This window comes from Mus caroli, chromosome 13, assembly GCF_900094665.2.
Source record: "Mus caroli chromosome 13, CAROLI_EIJ_v1.1, whole genome shotgun sequence".
Taxonomy (NCBI): Eukaryota; Metazoa; Chordata; class Mammalia; order Rodentia; family Muridae; genus Mus; species Mus caroli.
The window spans coordinates 52811907-52826977 of NC_034582.1; the positions used below are offsets into that span (position 1 = coordinate 52811907).

General features: G+C 44.7%; 1 protein-coding gene across 4 annotated transcripts in view; it reads right to left on the reverse strand.

The window, feature by feature from the left end:
* Positions 1-2064: 2064 nt before the first annotated feature.
* Positions 2065-15071, reverse strand: part of Spock1 (SPARC (osteonectin), cwcv and kazal like domains proteoglycan 1) — a 488983-nt gene continuing 475976 nt past the window's right edge. For 2 of the 4 annotated variants that reach the window (XM_021180195.2, XM_029468607.1), the window contains 2 exons: positions 10941-11078; positions 8223-10176 (listed from right to left, as the gene is read on the reverse strand). In XM_021180195.2, coding sequence (XP_021035854.1) covers positions 9986-10176; positions 10941-11078 — 329 coding nt within the window. In that variant the 3' untranslated portion in view covers positions 8223-9985. Of the gene's footprint in view, positions 3864-8222; positions 10177-10940; positions 11079-15071 lie in introns of those variants that run through there. The other 2 variants (XM_021180197.1, XM_021180196.1) reach the window with 1 other exon arrangement.

Here is a 15071-nt window from a genome sequence, read left to right on the forward strand (position 1 = left end):
CAGGCATGAAGGGGTCCTGGAGAGCAGCTGAGGCACTGTGAGAGGCCAGGGGAGGCCACTGGTGAAGGTGCAGCCTCAGTGGCAGTTGAAGGCTGAGAAATGAAGGGGTCATGAGGAAACCTTGGAGCTTGGCACCATGAAGAGAGCCTATGAGAGGCTATTGGTAAAAGGGTAACCCAGTTGCAGAACACCCCAGCATTCTGGAGATGCCAGTACCATGGGATGACCACCAAGAACAGCAGCAGTGGAGTGGCTCCAGTACCATGGGATGACCACCAAGAACAGCTGTAGTGGAGTGGAGCCAGCTGGAGTCTAGAAGACAAGCTGTGTGTGCTACAGAGGGCAGAACATTAGAAGTGACCCTAGCCCCTTGGAGGAGCCCAGAAAATCGTGAGTGGATCCCAGATATTGGGTATAGTGTTCCTTACAGCGATGGAGTTTATTTTTTGTTTTGGTTTGACTGTGACTGGGCCCTGATTCTTCTCTCTTGAAGTAAGAAAGTACTTAAATTAATTTTGATTTTTACAGAAGCCTGTTGCTGAAAGACTTTGAACTTTTAAAGAAGATTTTAGATTTTTAGAGAGTAAATATTTTAAAGAGACCAAAATGGTCACGTGTCTGAATTTGTAAAGATTGTGGTATTTTTAAAATATTTATGGTTTTAATGTGAGCTCTTGGGGATGAACAAGAAAGGAAAGGTTATGGCTTAATAGTAATGTGATTTGTCAGGTAGACAAGGGGTCAGTTGTGCAGGCTAGTCTATGTCAACTTGATACACAAACTTGAGTTAATCTGAAAGAAGGGAACCTCCGTTGAGAAAATGCCTCCATAAGATCCATCTGTGTGGCATTTTATTAATCAGTGATTGATGGAGAGGGCCCACCCTATTATGGTGGGGACATCCCTGGGTTGGTGGTAGCCCTGGGTTCTATAAAAAAAAGCAGGCTGAGCAAGCCAGGGGAAGCAAGCCAGTAAGTAACTTCCCTCCATGGCCTCTGCATCAGCTCTGGACTCCAGGTTCCAGACCTGTTTGAACTCCTGTCCTGACTTCCTTCCATGATGAACAGCAATATGGAAGCAAATTAACCCTTTTCTCCCCCACTTGCTTTTGGGGTCATGGTGCTTCCTTGCAACAACAGAAATCCCAAGACAATGCCATTATTTTGTTCCACAAAAGTCATCATCTCTATATTTTCATAACTTGAATTACTTATTTTTGTCAATGTAGGTATTTGTATATTTTGTTAGTTATTTTCTAAACTCTAATTTTCAGTGTGATTTTTCTCGACTTGACTTTTGGATGCTTACCCCTTCGGCTGGCTTCAGCTTTGTTGCCTTTCTTGTTCCTTAAAGTGAAATGTTGCTAAGTTACCGACTTGAGATTTTTGAGGTGAGGACTCAGCGTTACGGATCTCTCTCTTAGCATGAGTTGTGCTTCACTCTTTTTATATGTTTTTTTCTTTCTGTCTGTCTTACTTAATTAAAATCAAGATGCTCCCTGGCTTCCTTTGCAGTTTCTTTTTTGATACAATGAATTGCTTAATTCTCTTATCTTTGGAAAATTTCAATTACTAACTCACTTATCCTTTTTTTTTCTTTCTGATTTTTAGTGTCCATTATATTACTGTATTTAGAAAGGTATTTCATAAAACTTTATTTTAATAATAAAATGCATGCAGTTGAAATTCTTGAGACATCAAGACTTACTTGAGGCCTAACACATGATCTCTCTTGGAGAATGTTCCATATATACTGAGGGGGGAAAATCAATATATTCTGTTGCTGCTGTGTAGGGTTCCATAAATGTCTGCGGGTCTAATTGGTTTACGTTGTTGCTCAAGTCCTCTGCTTCCTTATTGATTTCTTGTCTGTTGTTCTCTCCATCATTGAGAGTCGAGTAGTAAAGTCTCCAATTAGTACTGTGGAGCTGACTATTCCTCACTTCAAGCATGCCAACATGGGCCTCCTATATCTTTGCAGGTGTGAGCATTTTGTACACACACTTGTATTGGCTGTGCCTTCTTTATAATTAGCACATTTTAGCACCATACGTGTCTCATTCCGTGTTTTCAGTATTTCTCGCCCAGGCTTTCTTCGCCTCACTTTTTTCCTGTGATCATTTTCTTTTCCGTTTCCTTGATTTCTCATAGCAAAAGCGTTGGATTATCACTCCATCTCCGTTATGCACATTCATAGAGTCTTAGCTGCTATGAAACTCATATGCTCTGTCCAAACGTTATCAGACTCTATTTTGAAACAATAACTTCAACGGTATGCAGAGCGCTACTGTAAAGGGCCTCCTGTAATTGAAGAAATAGATGCTCTTGATGAGGACGGAAGAAAGGAAATATGAGCATTGTTCATCTGCGCAGCAAATCTTTTGTGCGTGAAATCACGCGGAAATGAAATCAAGCTAGTTTTGCTGTCATCTCAAATTGAAAAATGTATGGGCCTCATATGCGATAGTTCTGTAGGAGGCCCGGAATGACTGGGTGGGAGATATGAGTGGAAGCAGGCTCAGTATGATCCCATTGTGTTTCTAGGAGGTTCAGAACCTATCTAGTTAGTCTTCTGTGTAGCGTCCCCTGGAGTGAGCGACACCAAGTCTTTTAGGTAAGGAATTGGTACATGGATTCAGAGACAAGCCTGGAGCCAAAAGGTATAAAAAATTCAAGAGCGGCTGTGCTTGCTAAAAGAATAGGTTGACCATTTCCCAGCAGAGCTGACACGTTAATTAAGGAGAAAGAACACGGACTAAAGCAAATCCTATACTGTGTTGGAATTTGATACTTTCTGAAGACATCCAGCAGAAACTACATCCTGAACAGTACAGAGGAGCTGGGGCCAGAAAGATGGCTCAGTGGTTAAGCATGTTAACTTCTCTTGCAGAGGTTTGAGTCCCAGCACCCACAGGGTGGCTCACAACCATTTGTAACTCTGGGCCGAGAGCATCTGATGCCCTCTTCTGGCCTCCATGGGCGCAAGACATGCACATGGTACACAGGTAGACATACAGGTGGAACATTCATGCACATAAAATAAATGCCTTTTTTTTCTAAGTACAAAGGAGGTACCTTGGCATAAAACATGAAGGGCAGATGAACTCTGCTGCTGTGTGGCAATACCACAGAATGAACTAAAAATGCAATTGCAGTTATTAGAGTAAAGAATCCCAAGACCCCGAAAACAAAATGTCACCTGCCTTTGTTCTAACACAAGATCAGAAAGCACAGGCTTCCTCCATCTTGTTTGTGCAAAGGATCTACAAGTGCTTTACCACCAAAACTGAGACAATACTTCAAAGAGGAACACTTTATGATTTAAAGTCCAGTTAATAATGAAGTGCCTGTCCAGCTATCCTGGACCAGTTTTCTATGAAAAGGAAAGTGTTAAGGTTGTATTTTTACTGCTAAGAGCAACTTGGAGCCACTTGGCCAAGGAAGCACTTGGGTGGTGAATGACAGTGCTCTTAGCCAGTGTTCCATCACATTTGACTTGCCGCTGATGCAGACCCTAATCTGGATGTAATGCAGAGCTGGACATCACTCACTACCGCTGATGCAGTCCTATCCATCAAAGCTGAAACTGTAAATACCTTGGGGAGAATGTAAGGAGTTGAGGATGGATTTATGGTTTTCCTCGAGATTGATGGAGAAATGAGAAAAATCTTTCACATGGTCAGAAGAGGTTGAGGAAGGATTTGAAGATGTGCCTAATGAAGATATGGATGGACACACCAAAGACCTCTGAGAGTTAATTCTTACTGATGATGGATGGGAAGAACCCATGACTCCTCCACAGAGGGAGAAGAAATTGATGCACACCCAGCTGTGTGGGCATGGTCCCATCTTCCAAAGCTGTTCCTGTTGCATACAGAGAGAAGGACAAAATGGACTAGTGTGATCCTCTCTAGACTACAAAACCAAGCTCACCCAGACAGAGACTGGAGGCTTCCAACCCTCAAAGCTTCTGATGAACCCGTGTAAGGAAACAGCTTTCAGTGTAACGTTTCTAAAAGGCTTAGGATAGACATCTGTGAATCAGGACCTTGGACCATTCACTTTGTGCATTCTGGATATCTAGTCACCAACACACTCTCAGCTCAATCCTGGATCAACCAAAACCAAATAATCATTTCCCGTCTCATATCCTTTCAGGTCATGACCTTTCATGGAGTAACAACATAACCACTCACTCCCAGGCATCTGGTTACATTGTGACAAATCACCTCATCACTGCCGGGTAATAGTGTAATAAGTATTAGATGTTTAAAGAGAAGGGGAATGACATCCTCATAAACTCCATCATATGTTCTATTCTGCCACCAGATGTGGCTAAATATTCGCCTGTGAGTAACATAAACACCATCTTAAGTGTCTCAGCTCTGGGAAAACACAGTACATATAGGGTCCAGTATGTGGATAAGGCATCCAGAGGTGGACTTGAGATGTATTCTCTGCATATAGAGGAAGGGGCACTGTGGTTTATAATTTGATAAGAAAACTTGGAATTAATTAGGGTCAATGACCTGATCAGCTTTGACATTTTGGAATCAATTACCATGGTGACCATGTTTCAAATAGGCTGTAAGAGCTAGACAACAGTAAAGGCACATTGGCAGTTTGGAAGTGCCTGAAGTGGGGTGTGATAGAGCTGGTCTTTAACACCAGCACTTGGGGTGCTAAGGCAGAAAGACTGCAAATTCAAGGCCAGAGACTCCAACCCAAGGACTGATGGCAGGGTTTGTATCCCCAGTGATGGGGTACTTGTCTAGCTTAGGTAAAGGCCTGGTTTTGATGCCCAGTACCAAATGAGTGGATGAATAAAGCCATCAAACACGGGCTCCTGGGATAGTTAGAGCATGTGGATGGGACAGGACAGTGATGGTGGGAGGGAGAAGGAGCTAAGATGAGAGGGGATGCCTTAGATGGCAGAGCAGTCCTTATACAGAGGGCATTTGAAGAAGCTGCTGGACTATATTCATTTCTCTGTTTCCTGGCATCTTTTCCCTCATCCCTTCTCTTCCATGGGCAAGGCCAGGCTCATGCTCACTGGGTAGCCTGGGTAACCTCTTGCCTCGGCCTCCTGAGTACTGAGATTATTGTGAGCCACCACACTTTATTTTACTTACTTCTTAAATTACACAAGTCAATGGGATGCTTAAAGATGAAGTCTGTGCTCACATCCGCCACCTGCCCCACCCCTGCCCCACCCCCATGGTTTTCCCCCCCAGGGCACTGCTTCTGCTGTTCTGAAATGTATCCCTTTGTGTCTTGGTTTTGTCCATGTGCACTCTGAGCAACTGATAGTATCAAGTTTTCGATGCATAATTTACATACTTGATGCCAGCTCCCTAACATGTTCCAATATAACCAATATTTTAGAAACTGTCTAAGTATATAGCAAGTTACTTCATCCTTTTGACTGCTACGTAGTATTCTGAAGTATAGGCTCCTCTGCAGCTCCTTTGATGGAAATTTAGTCTTATTATCCCCAGATTCATTTTTCTAGGAAACAGTGTTGCAAAGGAAATGCTTTCACATATATCCTTTGAAGTTACATCTATTTTCACTGAGGGTGATCTCTGGGAAGGATTGTCAGGAAGTGGAATCTCTGCTACTTGGGTATATATGGATCCTGTGGCCAGTACTCTTTGGGTACTCAGCTGTTATAATTCTACCTGGCACAGAAGTCCTCTTGGTCCCCAATCTCAACAACCCTTGGTTGTATCAGGATTATTTTCTCATTTGTAAACACTATATGATAGCACTTATTTGTCATTGTCTGATACTGGGTGGGACTGCAGAGTTTCACTGCCTTCTGTGCTCCTGTGAACTGCTTTTAATCTTTCCCTTGTTAGTCTGTTGTGCTGTGTTTTTCTTGTGAGTTTCTAGGAGTTAAAATGTATTTTATACCCAAATCGTTCCTTTGCTTTATGCCATGAGCATCTTCTTCCGTCTCTTGTTTAGTTTTTCTTTATGATGTGCTATTATCTTTTATGGGTTCGCATTTGTCAAGTTTGTCAATTTTCCCCATCCACGGGTGAGGTTAGGGTTCCAGGAATGCCTGACTCTGCTTTCCCCAGGCACAGAGATGAGATGTCCTGTCATCTGTAGTTTGTGAGGTTTGGGGTTGAAGTGTCAGTGAAACTCATCCAACATAAGCTCAACCGCCGATGGGTATTTCTGAGTGGAGCTTAATTCAAACCCTACACTGGAGATACAGACTGGCATTCCCAGAGTGGAGGGGAACTCTGTTTGCAGGCAGAGGTCTCAGAACGCTCAGAGAGAGTGCTGTGTCAGTGGGACTGAGCAGCAGTGGTTTGATGGAGGGGTGACTGAGTCATAGGTACCCTGGGACAACTGAGGATGCTGTGCCCCAGTCTGGATGCTGACCAGCTTGGCAGGCATCTGATATGCTAATTCACAGAGGACAGGTGGGGGTTCCTGAAGAAAAGGAGAACATTTTACTCCCAATCATCAGCGACACTGAGAGATGTTAGGGATGGCAAGAATGAAGTACCACAGATGAGGGAGAAGCTGGGCCCAGAGGGAATCAAAGGCAGCCAAATGTGAGGGCTTGAGTGGATTGTGCCTGAGCAGGTACAGTAAGCTGGTCAGTCCTCGGAACGAGGCCAGGTGACAGGCAGCCTGGCCGGAGGGCCCCAGAGGCAATCACTTGACAACCCAGACTGTTCTGCAGTGGTTATGTGGGGGAGTAGTGAGTCAAGTTCACACCCAGGCTAAGAAAACACAAGCATTCACGTGCTGCGGACAAAGTAAAATTTATTGAGACAGACAGAACTGCGCCTACTCAGGACTACAGGAAAGCGCTTGCTATTAACCGAAGAGTCGTGTTCACATTCCAGAAAAAGTCTACATGGAAAAGCATTCAGAATACTAGGTTTTCTACGTCACTATTTCACCTACAATAGGGACAACAGACTGACACTCTGAATTAATTTGATGGGCTTCTGTTACAGGGCTACATGTTGAACAGGGACAAACATCATCACTGACCGAGAAAAGGTGTAAAAAGACCAAAAAAACCACCCACTGTAGGAAGGGCTCTCGGATGTTACTGTACAGTGTGGTCAAGATAAAACCAAACCAAAGTCAATGTCAATGGCATTCTGGGACAAGCAGAGGGTAGACCTGGACAGACAAATCATCATTTCCTGTATACACAGGGTCATGGGCATAAAGGGGGGTAACTGAGAGAAAGCCATGTGAAGCCATCCTCATGCTGAGAATATCTGTAGAAACATAGTCATTGGGCAGACCATGAACCCTGGTGGAAGAGAATTCTAGGGTTTAAACTGGATGTCACAGGAATGAGAGTAAGTAACTGTTTGTAGAATTAGAGTAACAGAATCAACTGAAGGTTTTCTAAAGCTAAGTGAGGACTCAGCTCAGTGCCTGCCTAAGCAAGTGGTTCGTCATCACAGCCGCATATGCTTAAAAAGTCTCATACACTCGCCTGATGATTAGAGTGAAAGGGTCCTTCCAGAAAGAGACCACCGGAAGCACTCTTTCTCAGGAGAACAGAACAAAAGTCTAACTTTAAAGTACCATTATATATAACCATCTTTAAAACCCAAAGTGGGGCCATGAGAAGCAGCACTGGCCTGGCTTGTTGATGTGGGCTCCAGACATAGGAGGGCTTTTGATTTAATATTTTAATGAATCAAAATATCTTCTTGGAATGTCTCTGGAAATGACATCTCATTACCTTCCTGGGAATTGCCTCCTGAGTACTCTTCTTCACCATTAAGATAATGTTGAGGACTTCTAAGTGTCATCTTAATGTGACACTTGTCATAAGATAATTAGACAAAGTAAGAGGCTCATTGGGTTCCTAGAAGTTTCTCAGAGAGAAATCAATTTGCCGATTGTTAATTTGTTCTCTTGTGCATGTGTATTTTTTTTCCCTAAGCTCATAGGAAATAACAACAATGGCTTATATGGATAGCCTAAACTGAGATTTCTAATATGTCTTTTTAATGTATTCTATTACAATTTAGCTGTGATTAAGCACCTGTTTTCTAAATTATGATCCATTTTGAGAATGGGAAGAAAAACAAACAAACTAGGGAGTGGGGGCAGGGGGGGACGGGGGGATGGGCGGGGGGGGGGNGGGGGGATGGCACCGAGATCCCAAAGCAGGTTCCCACCTTCATAAGGAGGAAGCACACAGAATCTCAGCACCCTGGCTCTGCATGGGTATCCCAGGCCAGGGGTAAAGGGCACCGCGTGTATTCATTTCCCAAGAGGGCTGATGTCACTTTGCCTGTCCTATTCAAGAAGGGGAATTCGAATTGTAGGTGGCTTCCTAAATGCAGAAAGCCAATTTGGGGTGGGAGGCTGGCTCTGCCTCCCTGATCTCGATTTAACCAAATACCTTTGTTGCCTGAGTTGATGGATCTGTCTTGTGGACTGGCTAAAACTCACCACGGGGGAAGGCAAGGGCCATGAAGAGAGTGTGTCTGGCAGGCTGTGGCTGGTTAGGGCAAGGAGCTAGGTAGGAAGCAAGCAGACAGAGCTGGGGGATTGGCCCTGAGCTGAACGGGGCCGCTCTGAAGATTGCTCTTTGGTACTTGTGTGAAAGAAATCTAAAAAGTATTGAGATGATATCACTACTGAAACCAGATGCCAATAACGAGCTCTCAGGACAAACAGTAAAATGGCCTCAGCTCTGTGTCAACTAAAGTCAGCATGTGTCAGGGAGATGGCTGCTGATGAGCAGACTAGCCTCTTGTGCTACTAGGAATCTCTTTCTGGGCTTCCATTGGGGGTCCCTAGTAAATAATGGGGGAACACAAGAAACCTTTAGTCTCTATACCCTGGGTCATGATTTGTGGATAGAAAGGGGGCCAAGGGAGACACTGAAGAACCCTAAATTTTCTTCTAAGCATTATATGGATGCTGTCTTCTTGGGGAGCAGGGGCTCAGTGGGGAGCACGGTAGGAAAAAGCCCTTGGGTGGATAGGGAAGGAAGCTGCCGCAGGTGGATACACTGTATCCTGAGGGGAGCTTTGAGTGAAAGTGAAGAAATGGCTTGTGAAGCTGCCCACGTGGGAATTGCATGGCTTCTGTGGGTAAAAACAATTTAGGCAAATGGAGGCTCATCCCAATCAAAAAGGCTTCCAGTCACTCTGAGACCACATAGAAGAGCCTCCCCGGGATGCAGGCTACACACACACAAAAAGCTAGTGCAAACCGGACTCTAAGAGGAATTTCATATCCCAGTTTGTGTTCTGGGTCTGGAGCAGCCATTGTTTATCTAAGGTGTTTTTGGTATACAACCAGACACTAGACTAAAAGGTGTGTGTATGCAAGTCATGCAAGCACAGTCACCTTTGGGCACGTGGGGGTGGGAGGGTCGAGATCTTATTTTTTTAAGAAAGAAAATGAATTCTCCAAAGGGACTTGGACTGAATTAAGGCTGTCGTTTGTAGGAAGTCAGATACAGTGACATGAAAATTAATTTTTAATAATCAACACCAGAGGTGGTAGAGACAGGGAAAAGGGACAGCCTGGTATGTTTTCCACAACATCTACAGGACACGAGAAAAGCACGCAGACATCATAAGACGCTGGGAACCATGCTGTAAGAACCACCGACGTGGGTAATCAGAGAGGGTCTTTGACGCTTGAGAGGGTGGGGCTCCCCGCACTGTTGGATTCCACACAAATCACATGCTAGTTGCGAAAACCTCACAGGGAGAGAAGGAGGCTTTAATTAAGCCAGCCTGTCCTCTCACCCAATGAAAACGAAAACAAGGAACAAAAATAACATCCTTTCTCCCACACAACCATATGCAAATTCAGTCGCTCTGGGAAGAGGGTCTTCTAAACCTCAGGCCCCGGTTCAGAGATCAACAGTGGAGAAGAGACCCCGCTGCCTCGGAGTCTTAGATACAAATGCAGGCAAAGGAAACAACTTGCAGATCTGTGCCAAAAGCGTGTCCTCTTCCTCGTGGGCACTACCATATGTACCCGACCTCATCTTCTTTGTCATCATCTTCATCCTCATCATCTTCCCGCACGGCCCGGGTGCGCACCCTCAGCTTCCCCTCTTTGTCCTTTGGTCCTAGCTCCCGCTCGTCCTCTAGGTCATCCAGCAGGACCACGGAGCCTCCGCTGCCGAAGTCCCCGGAGGTTTCCTGCTCCTCTTCTGGCATAGGAAGGAAAGACCTGGGGTTAGTTCCTTCTGTCTCCCTTGACCCATGCTGGGGCTCCCTACGCTTTTAACTTGAGTTCTAGGGCAAACCCAGGGCTTTTGCTTCTGCCGTGTGGGAACTCAGCTTGAAGCAATCTCATGGGCTCGGCCCTGAGCTGCTCTGACAGAAACCTGTCGGGGTCAATTTTCTGTCAACTTGACACATCTGGGAAAAGGAACTTCAATTGAGAAAATGCCTCCCTCGCGTTAGCTAAGCCCGTGGGACATTTCTTAGATCAACGATTGGTGTGGGAGGGCGCAGTGCATTGTGGGTGGTGCCGCCCCTGGGCTACTTAAGAAAGCAGGCTGAGCTCCCCTCCAGGGTCTCAGCATCAGCTCCTGCCTCCAGGTTCCTTCCCTGACATCCCAATAAGCCCTTTCTAGCCAAGTTACTTTTGAATATGGTCTTTATCACAGCAATAGAAAGCAAACTAGTACAGGGACCTAGAATACCTTAGGTGCATCAGCCTTGTCCGAAGGCTACAGTCCTACCTGCTGTGCTAGGGTCAGCCCATTGTTGCAAAACCCATCCGCCCAGTGATAATGGTGAGTACCTGCTGCTGGTAAAATCAGCATTGCATGAGGCCAGGACATCTATTTCCACTTTAGACTCAACCACAGCCAGAGTTGGCTCTTGAAATTCTGTTGTAACCCCTCCATAGGGAGGCCCCCTGGGCCACATGGGGTGCTGTGGGACTGGTGCCGGAGGCCTTACTCACCGCAGCTTACAGTGCCCTGTTTCCTGGAGCCGGCCAGCTCGTTCCCATATTTATCCACACACCAGCACTGCCCCGTGCTGCCGTGGCACTGTGTGGCTTTGTAGTAGCCCTCCTCATTACACCGAGGGATGAAGGCCCCTGGGGGTGGGGGGGGAAAGAGAGCCAGCTTAAGTCAGAGAAGCAAGCATAGGGGCTTGGGGTTAATGCCATTCAAGCCAGGGGGGAGGGCTCACATGTCCACTGAAGCTCTACTGTAGGACTGGCAGGAAAGAATTGGGCTGGTTGGTTACTATTTTATTAACATTACAGGGACCTTATCCTTGGACTCTTAAGCTCAGTTTTCAGTTAATAATAGCTAATACTATTGAATAGTTAGATATATTCTGGGTACTGATCTAAACCATGCACATTTTGTATTGAAAATGTTCACATCATCTATTTTTATGAATAAATAAATATACAGCTGGGGCCTTTGATGAGATTCATAACTGTGCTCAAGCAGCATGCTCTCAGCATGTGATAAAAACTTGTAGAATGCGATCATTAATCTTAATTATCAACCTGATTGGTTGACATTAGCGAAGCCCATCTTTGAGAGGTATCTTTGAGGGCATGACCTAACCAATGGGTTAATCCCTGTATGGGTTCATACCAGGCTGGCGTTATTGGAAGTACAGCAGCATAGAAGACATGGGCAATTAAGGGAGCTTGGAATGGCAAAGCAGCCCTCGTCTCTGGAGTCTGCCTAAAGCCTCGTGACAGTTGAGAATGACAGATTCCACCACAATTAACATTTTCTGTAAAGATTGCCACAATACTCTGTCTATACAGAATTTTTCAAGTATGAATTTTAAAGTAATGGAGAGCCATGCTTAAGGCCTGAGCCCACGTGACTCCCCTTTCATATATATATATTTTTTGAAATTCTCATAGAAAAGGCTCTAGGTTTCTCGTGTGCGTCTTGCAGTGTAGGGTTTTATCTTATCAGCTGGAGTCCTTCTGGTATACCTCAGGAGCCACCCTGGGACCTCATTTAGATTCCTAGCAACCTTTTGAAGTTGTAACTTCTGAACCCACCCAAACTGTAACTATGGCCACTGTAAAGACAGCTAAGTGCTACCCTCCTTGGGGAAGCCTGTGTCTGTATTAGGTGTGTACTCTATCCTGACAGACCATCAGGCTTAAACCTAGATTTAAAAGTTTTTTTTTTTTAATAAACTCCAGCTTTGGCTCATACTGTGGGTCCTGAGATGCCATTCTGTGGTGAGATCAGGGGTCTGGCATTACCTAAGTGGAGGAACCTAAAGGAAAAGACAAAACCTTGGGCTGCTGGCAGCATGCTGGGCTGTCTCCGTTAACCTACCTGTGCGGACAGAAGCACCTGGAATGTGGGAGATGGGGTTCACCCATTATGCCTTTATGGGATGACACCCCAAAACTGTGAGCCAGAATAAGCAGAACTCTCAGGTGTCTGTCACAGCGATGAAATGCTTACTCTGTTTCTTTAAATTACTTTCTCTTCTCACAGTTTGGTTCGTGTACCAGTAACATAACCTGGAACCCCATTAGGAACAATTGTTTCTTTCTGGTTCTTAATCAAAAGTCAATTTTGATTTTCTTTCTTCTCTCTTGTTTTAACTAAAGGAATGCTTTTGTGTTCACCTTGTGTGCTGCGGCTGCCTGTCTGTTTATGCACTCACTGTGTGCATGCTATTCTCCTGGGGGCCAGAAGTGGGCATCAGATGCCCTGGATCTGGAGTCACAGATAGTTGTGAGCTGCCATGTGGGTGCTGCAAACTGAGTCTGGGTCCTCTGCAAGAGCAGCAAGTGCTCTCTTCATCTCATTCACTGCTGAAGTCAATGTTGAGGGCCAGAAATACCTTCCCTGTCTGTTGAGTTTGGATGTGGACGGCTAGGTTTTACATTAGGACTGTTTGGCCCCGCCCTGTCACGCTGTTTCATTAGTTTGTTGAAAGAAAGTGACCCTTTGTACTGTGCTGGTGTTGGTGAGCCCTGTTCACTTGTTTTCTCTCTTCTGGCTATTGTGTTCTTGGGGTCCTGGGGTGCAGTTCTAGTTCTGTTTATTAGTTCTGGTAATGTGTTTGATGTAATGCTTTTACGGGCTTTTCTTTGTTTCTGTGGAGTTTGGTGGAATAGCCCCTTTAGATTTTCATTCCGCTGAAATACTCCTAGGATTTTATTGGGCTTCTTTGACATCTCTTTTTCTCACTTTTGGGGCTGGTGAGTCTGAGATGGGTTTGTTGGGGATGTGTTTTATCTGTGGGGCTGCCTGCTGCCCTGCGTGACAGGCATTTCATGTAAACATAAATGTGGATTAATCAGGTTGTCCAATTGTTCTAGCTCCACACTGACTACTTGAGCTGCGTTATTGGTGCGAGTCTGTTGTATTCATTCTTAAAGCTTACGTACACTGACAGCCTGTAACATGTCTTACTTTTTAGAAGGTTGGATATTTGCTTCCCTGACATGATTGACATTATCGTGTTATTCAAGGGGGCATTTCCCATGTTGTGGTTTCAGCTTTCTATACACATGTGTTAGGTGTAGCTTTGAAGATACTTTGTTACATGAAGACTTCCTGTCTCAGAAGAGATCAGTCTGTCCCTGTGCACTGGTTGTGTACTGTGGACCGCTTGTCCGTACTTCTGCCATCATATCTGCAGCTCCTTTCTGTCATGGTGTCCATGTCTCTCTTCTCCCTTTCTTTCACATTTAAAAACTCTTTTATTTCTGATATTTTGGAGAATCCCCTGATAATTTCTATAGCACAGTACAGTTTATCCAAGTGAGAGCTAAAGTCAACCCATATTTTCTTTTTACTGAATAAATCAGAAATGTAGCACAGGCTAGCCCCCTGTTTTCATTGCCTGCAAGAGTTTAGAATTTTAATTCTAGCTTGCCATCAAAAGCTTCCATTTTGAAATAGGGTCTCACGGTGTAGTCCTGGCTGGCCTTTTATATAGACCAGGCTGACCCTGAACTCATAGAGGTCTTCAGGCCTCTGTCTCTGGAGTGCTGGCAGCCAAACTGTTCTACATAAGCTGTTGTTCATTTAGATTTAGTATTATGTAGTCTCTTTTGCATAATTTCATATGGGATATACTCATAGACATTAGCTTAGATGGCTTGAGAATCTGCACGGAATGTTAAGGAAGTCAAATAAAATCTAATCTTGAATATATTGGGATAAGTTTACAATTCTAGATCCAAAGTTAGCGCCACTCAAAAAATAGTATTTTCTCTTTCTAAACTAGTGTTACCAATGGGAATCTGATGTCAGACTTACTCCCATTTGACAGTAGGTAATCTTCATTTATGAGTTCATCTTCTCTGGGGGAATTCTCCGTGAGACCCTAGAAACTACATCCTTAACATCACTGAAGCAAAGGTGTCTGGTTACCACTGTGGCTTTCAACTCACTATGTTCATTTCTGTTGTCTTTTGGACCTAACTGTGTTTTCCAATTTAATCTTTATTTCACTGAGTGATACCCTAACCCAATTTTAACATTGGAGAGTCAGGTTGTCTTTGTACCAGTAAATTTAGACATCAATGGGTATAGGATCTAACTAAAATGTTTTTTCTTTGGTTGTATTGATTTTATGTGTGAGCGTTGCCTGCATGTATGTCAGCATACCCCATGCATGTCTGGTGCCCATGGAGGCCAGAAGAGGGTGCTGGATCCCCTAGGACTGAAGTGACAGATGGTTGTGAGCCACCATGAGGTGCTTCTCTACAACCGTAGCCAGAGTCATCTCTCTAGGCCCCCAGAATCTACCGCTGAGCATTCTGCACCAGGCTATTTCATGATGCCCAGACTCCAAGATACCCAGCGAGGTAAGGATCCTAACACTGTAGTTACCGCTGTGGGCATTAAGGACAACTATATAAGGCATAGCTTATATACATGTCAGAGCTGGTACCCAGTGCTGTACCCTCTTCCCTAGGAGCTCAGTCAGTACCCAGGATCCTTAGTTTTCAGGGAGCATGGAGGAATGTAGGGATTAGATTCTTTCAGTTGCTCGAGCAATGAGAAGGCAGGGAGCTCTGTGAAGGGATTTTTCAGTCAGGGACTGCGGAGGAGGAGGAGGAAGAGGAGGAAGAGGAGGA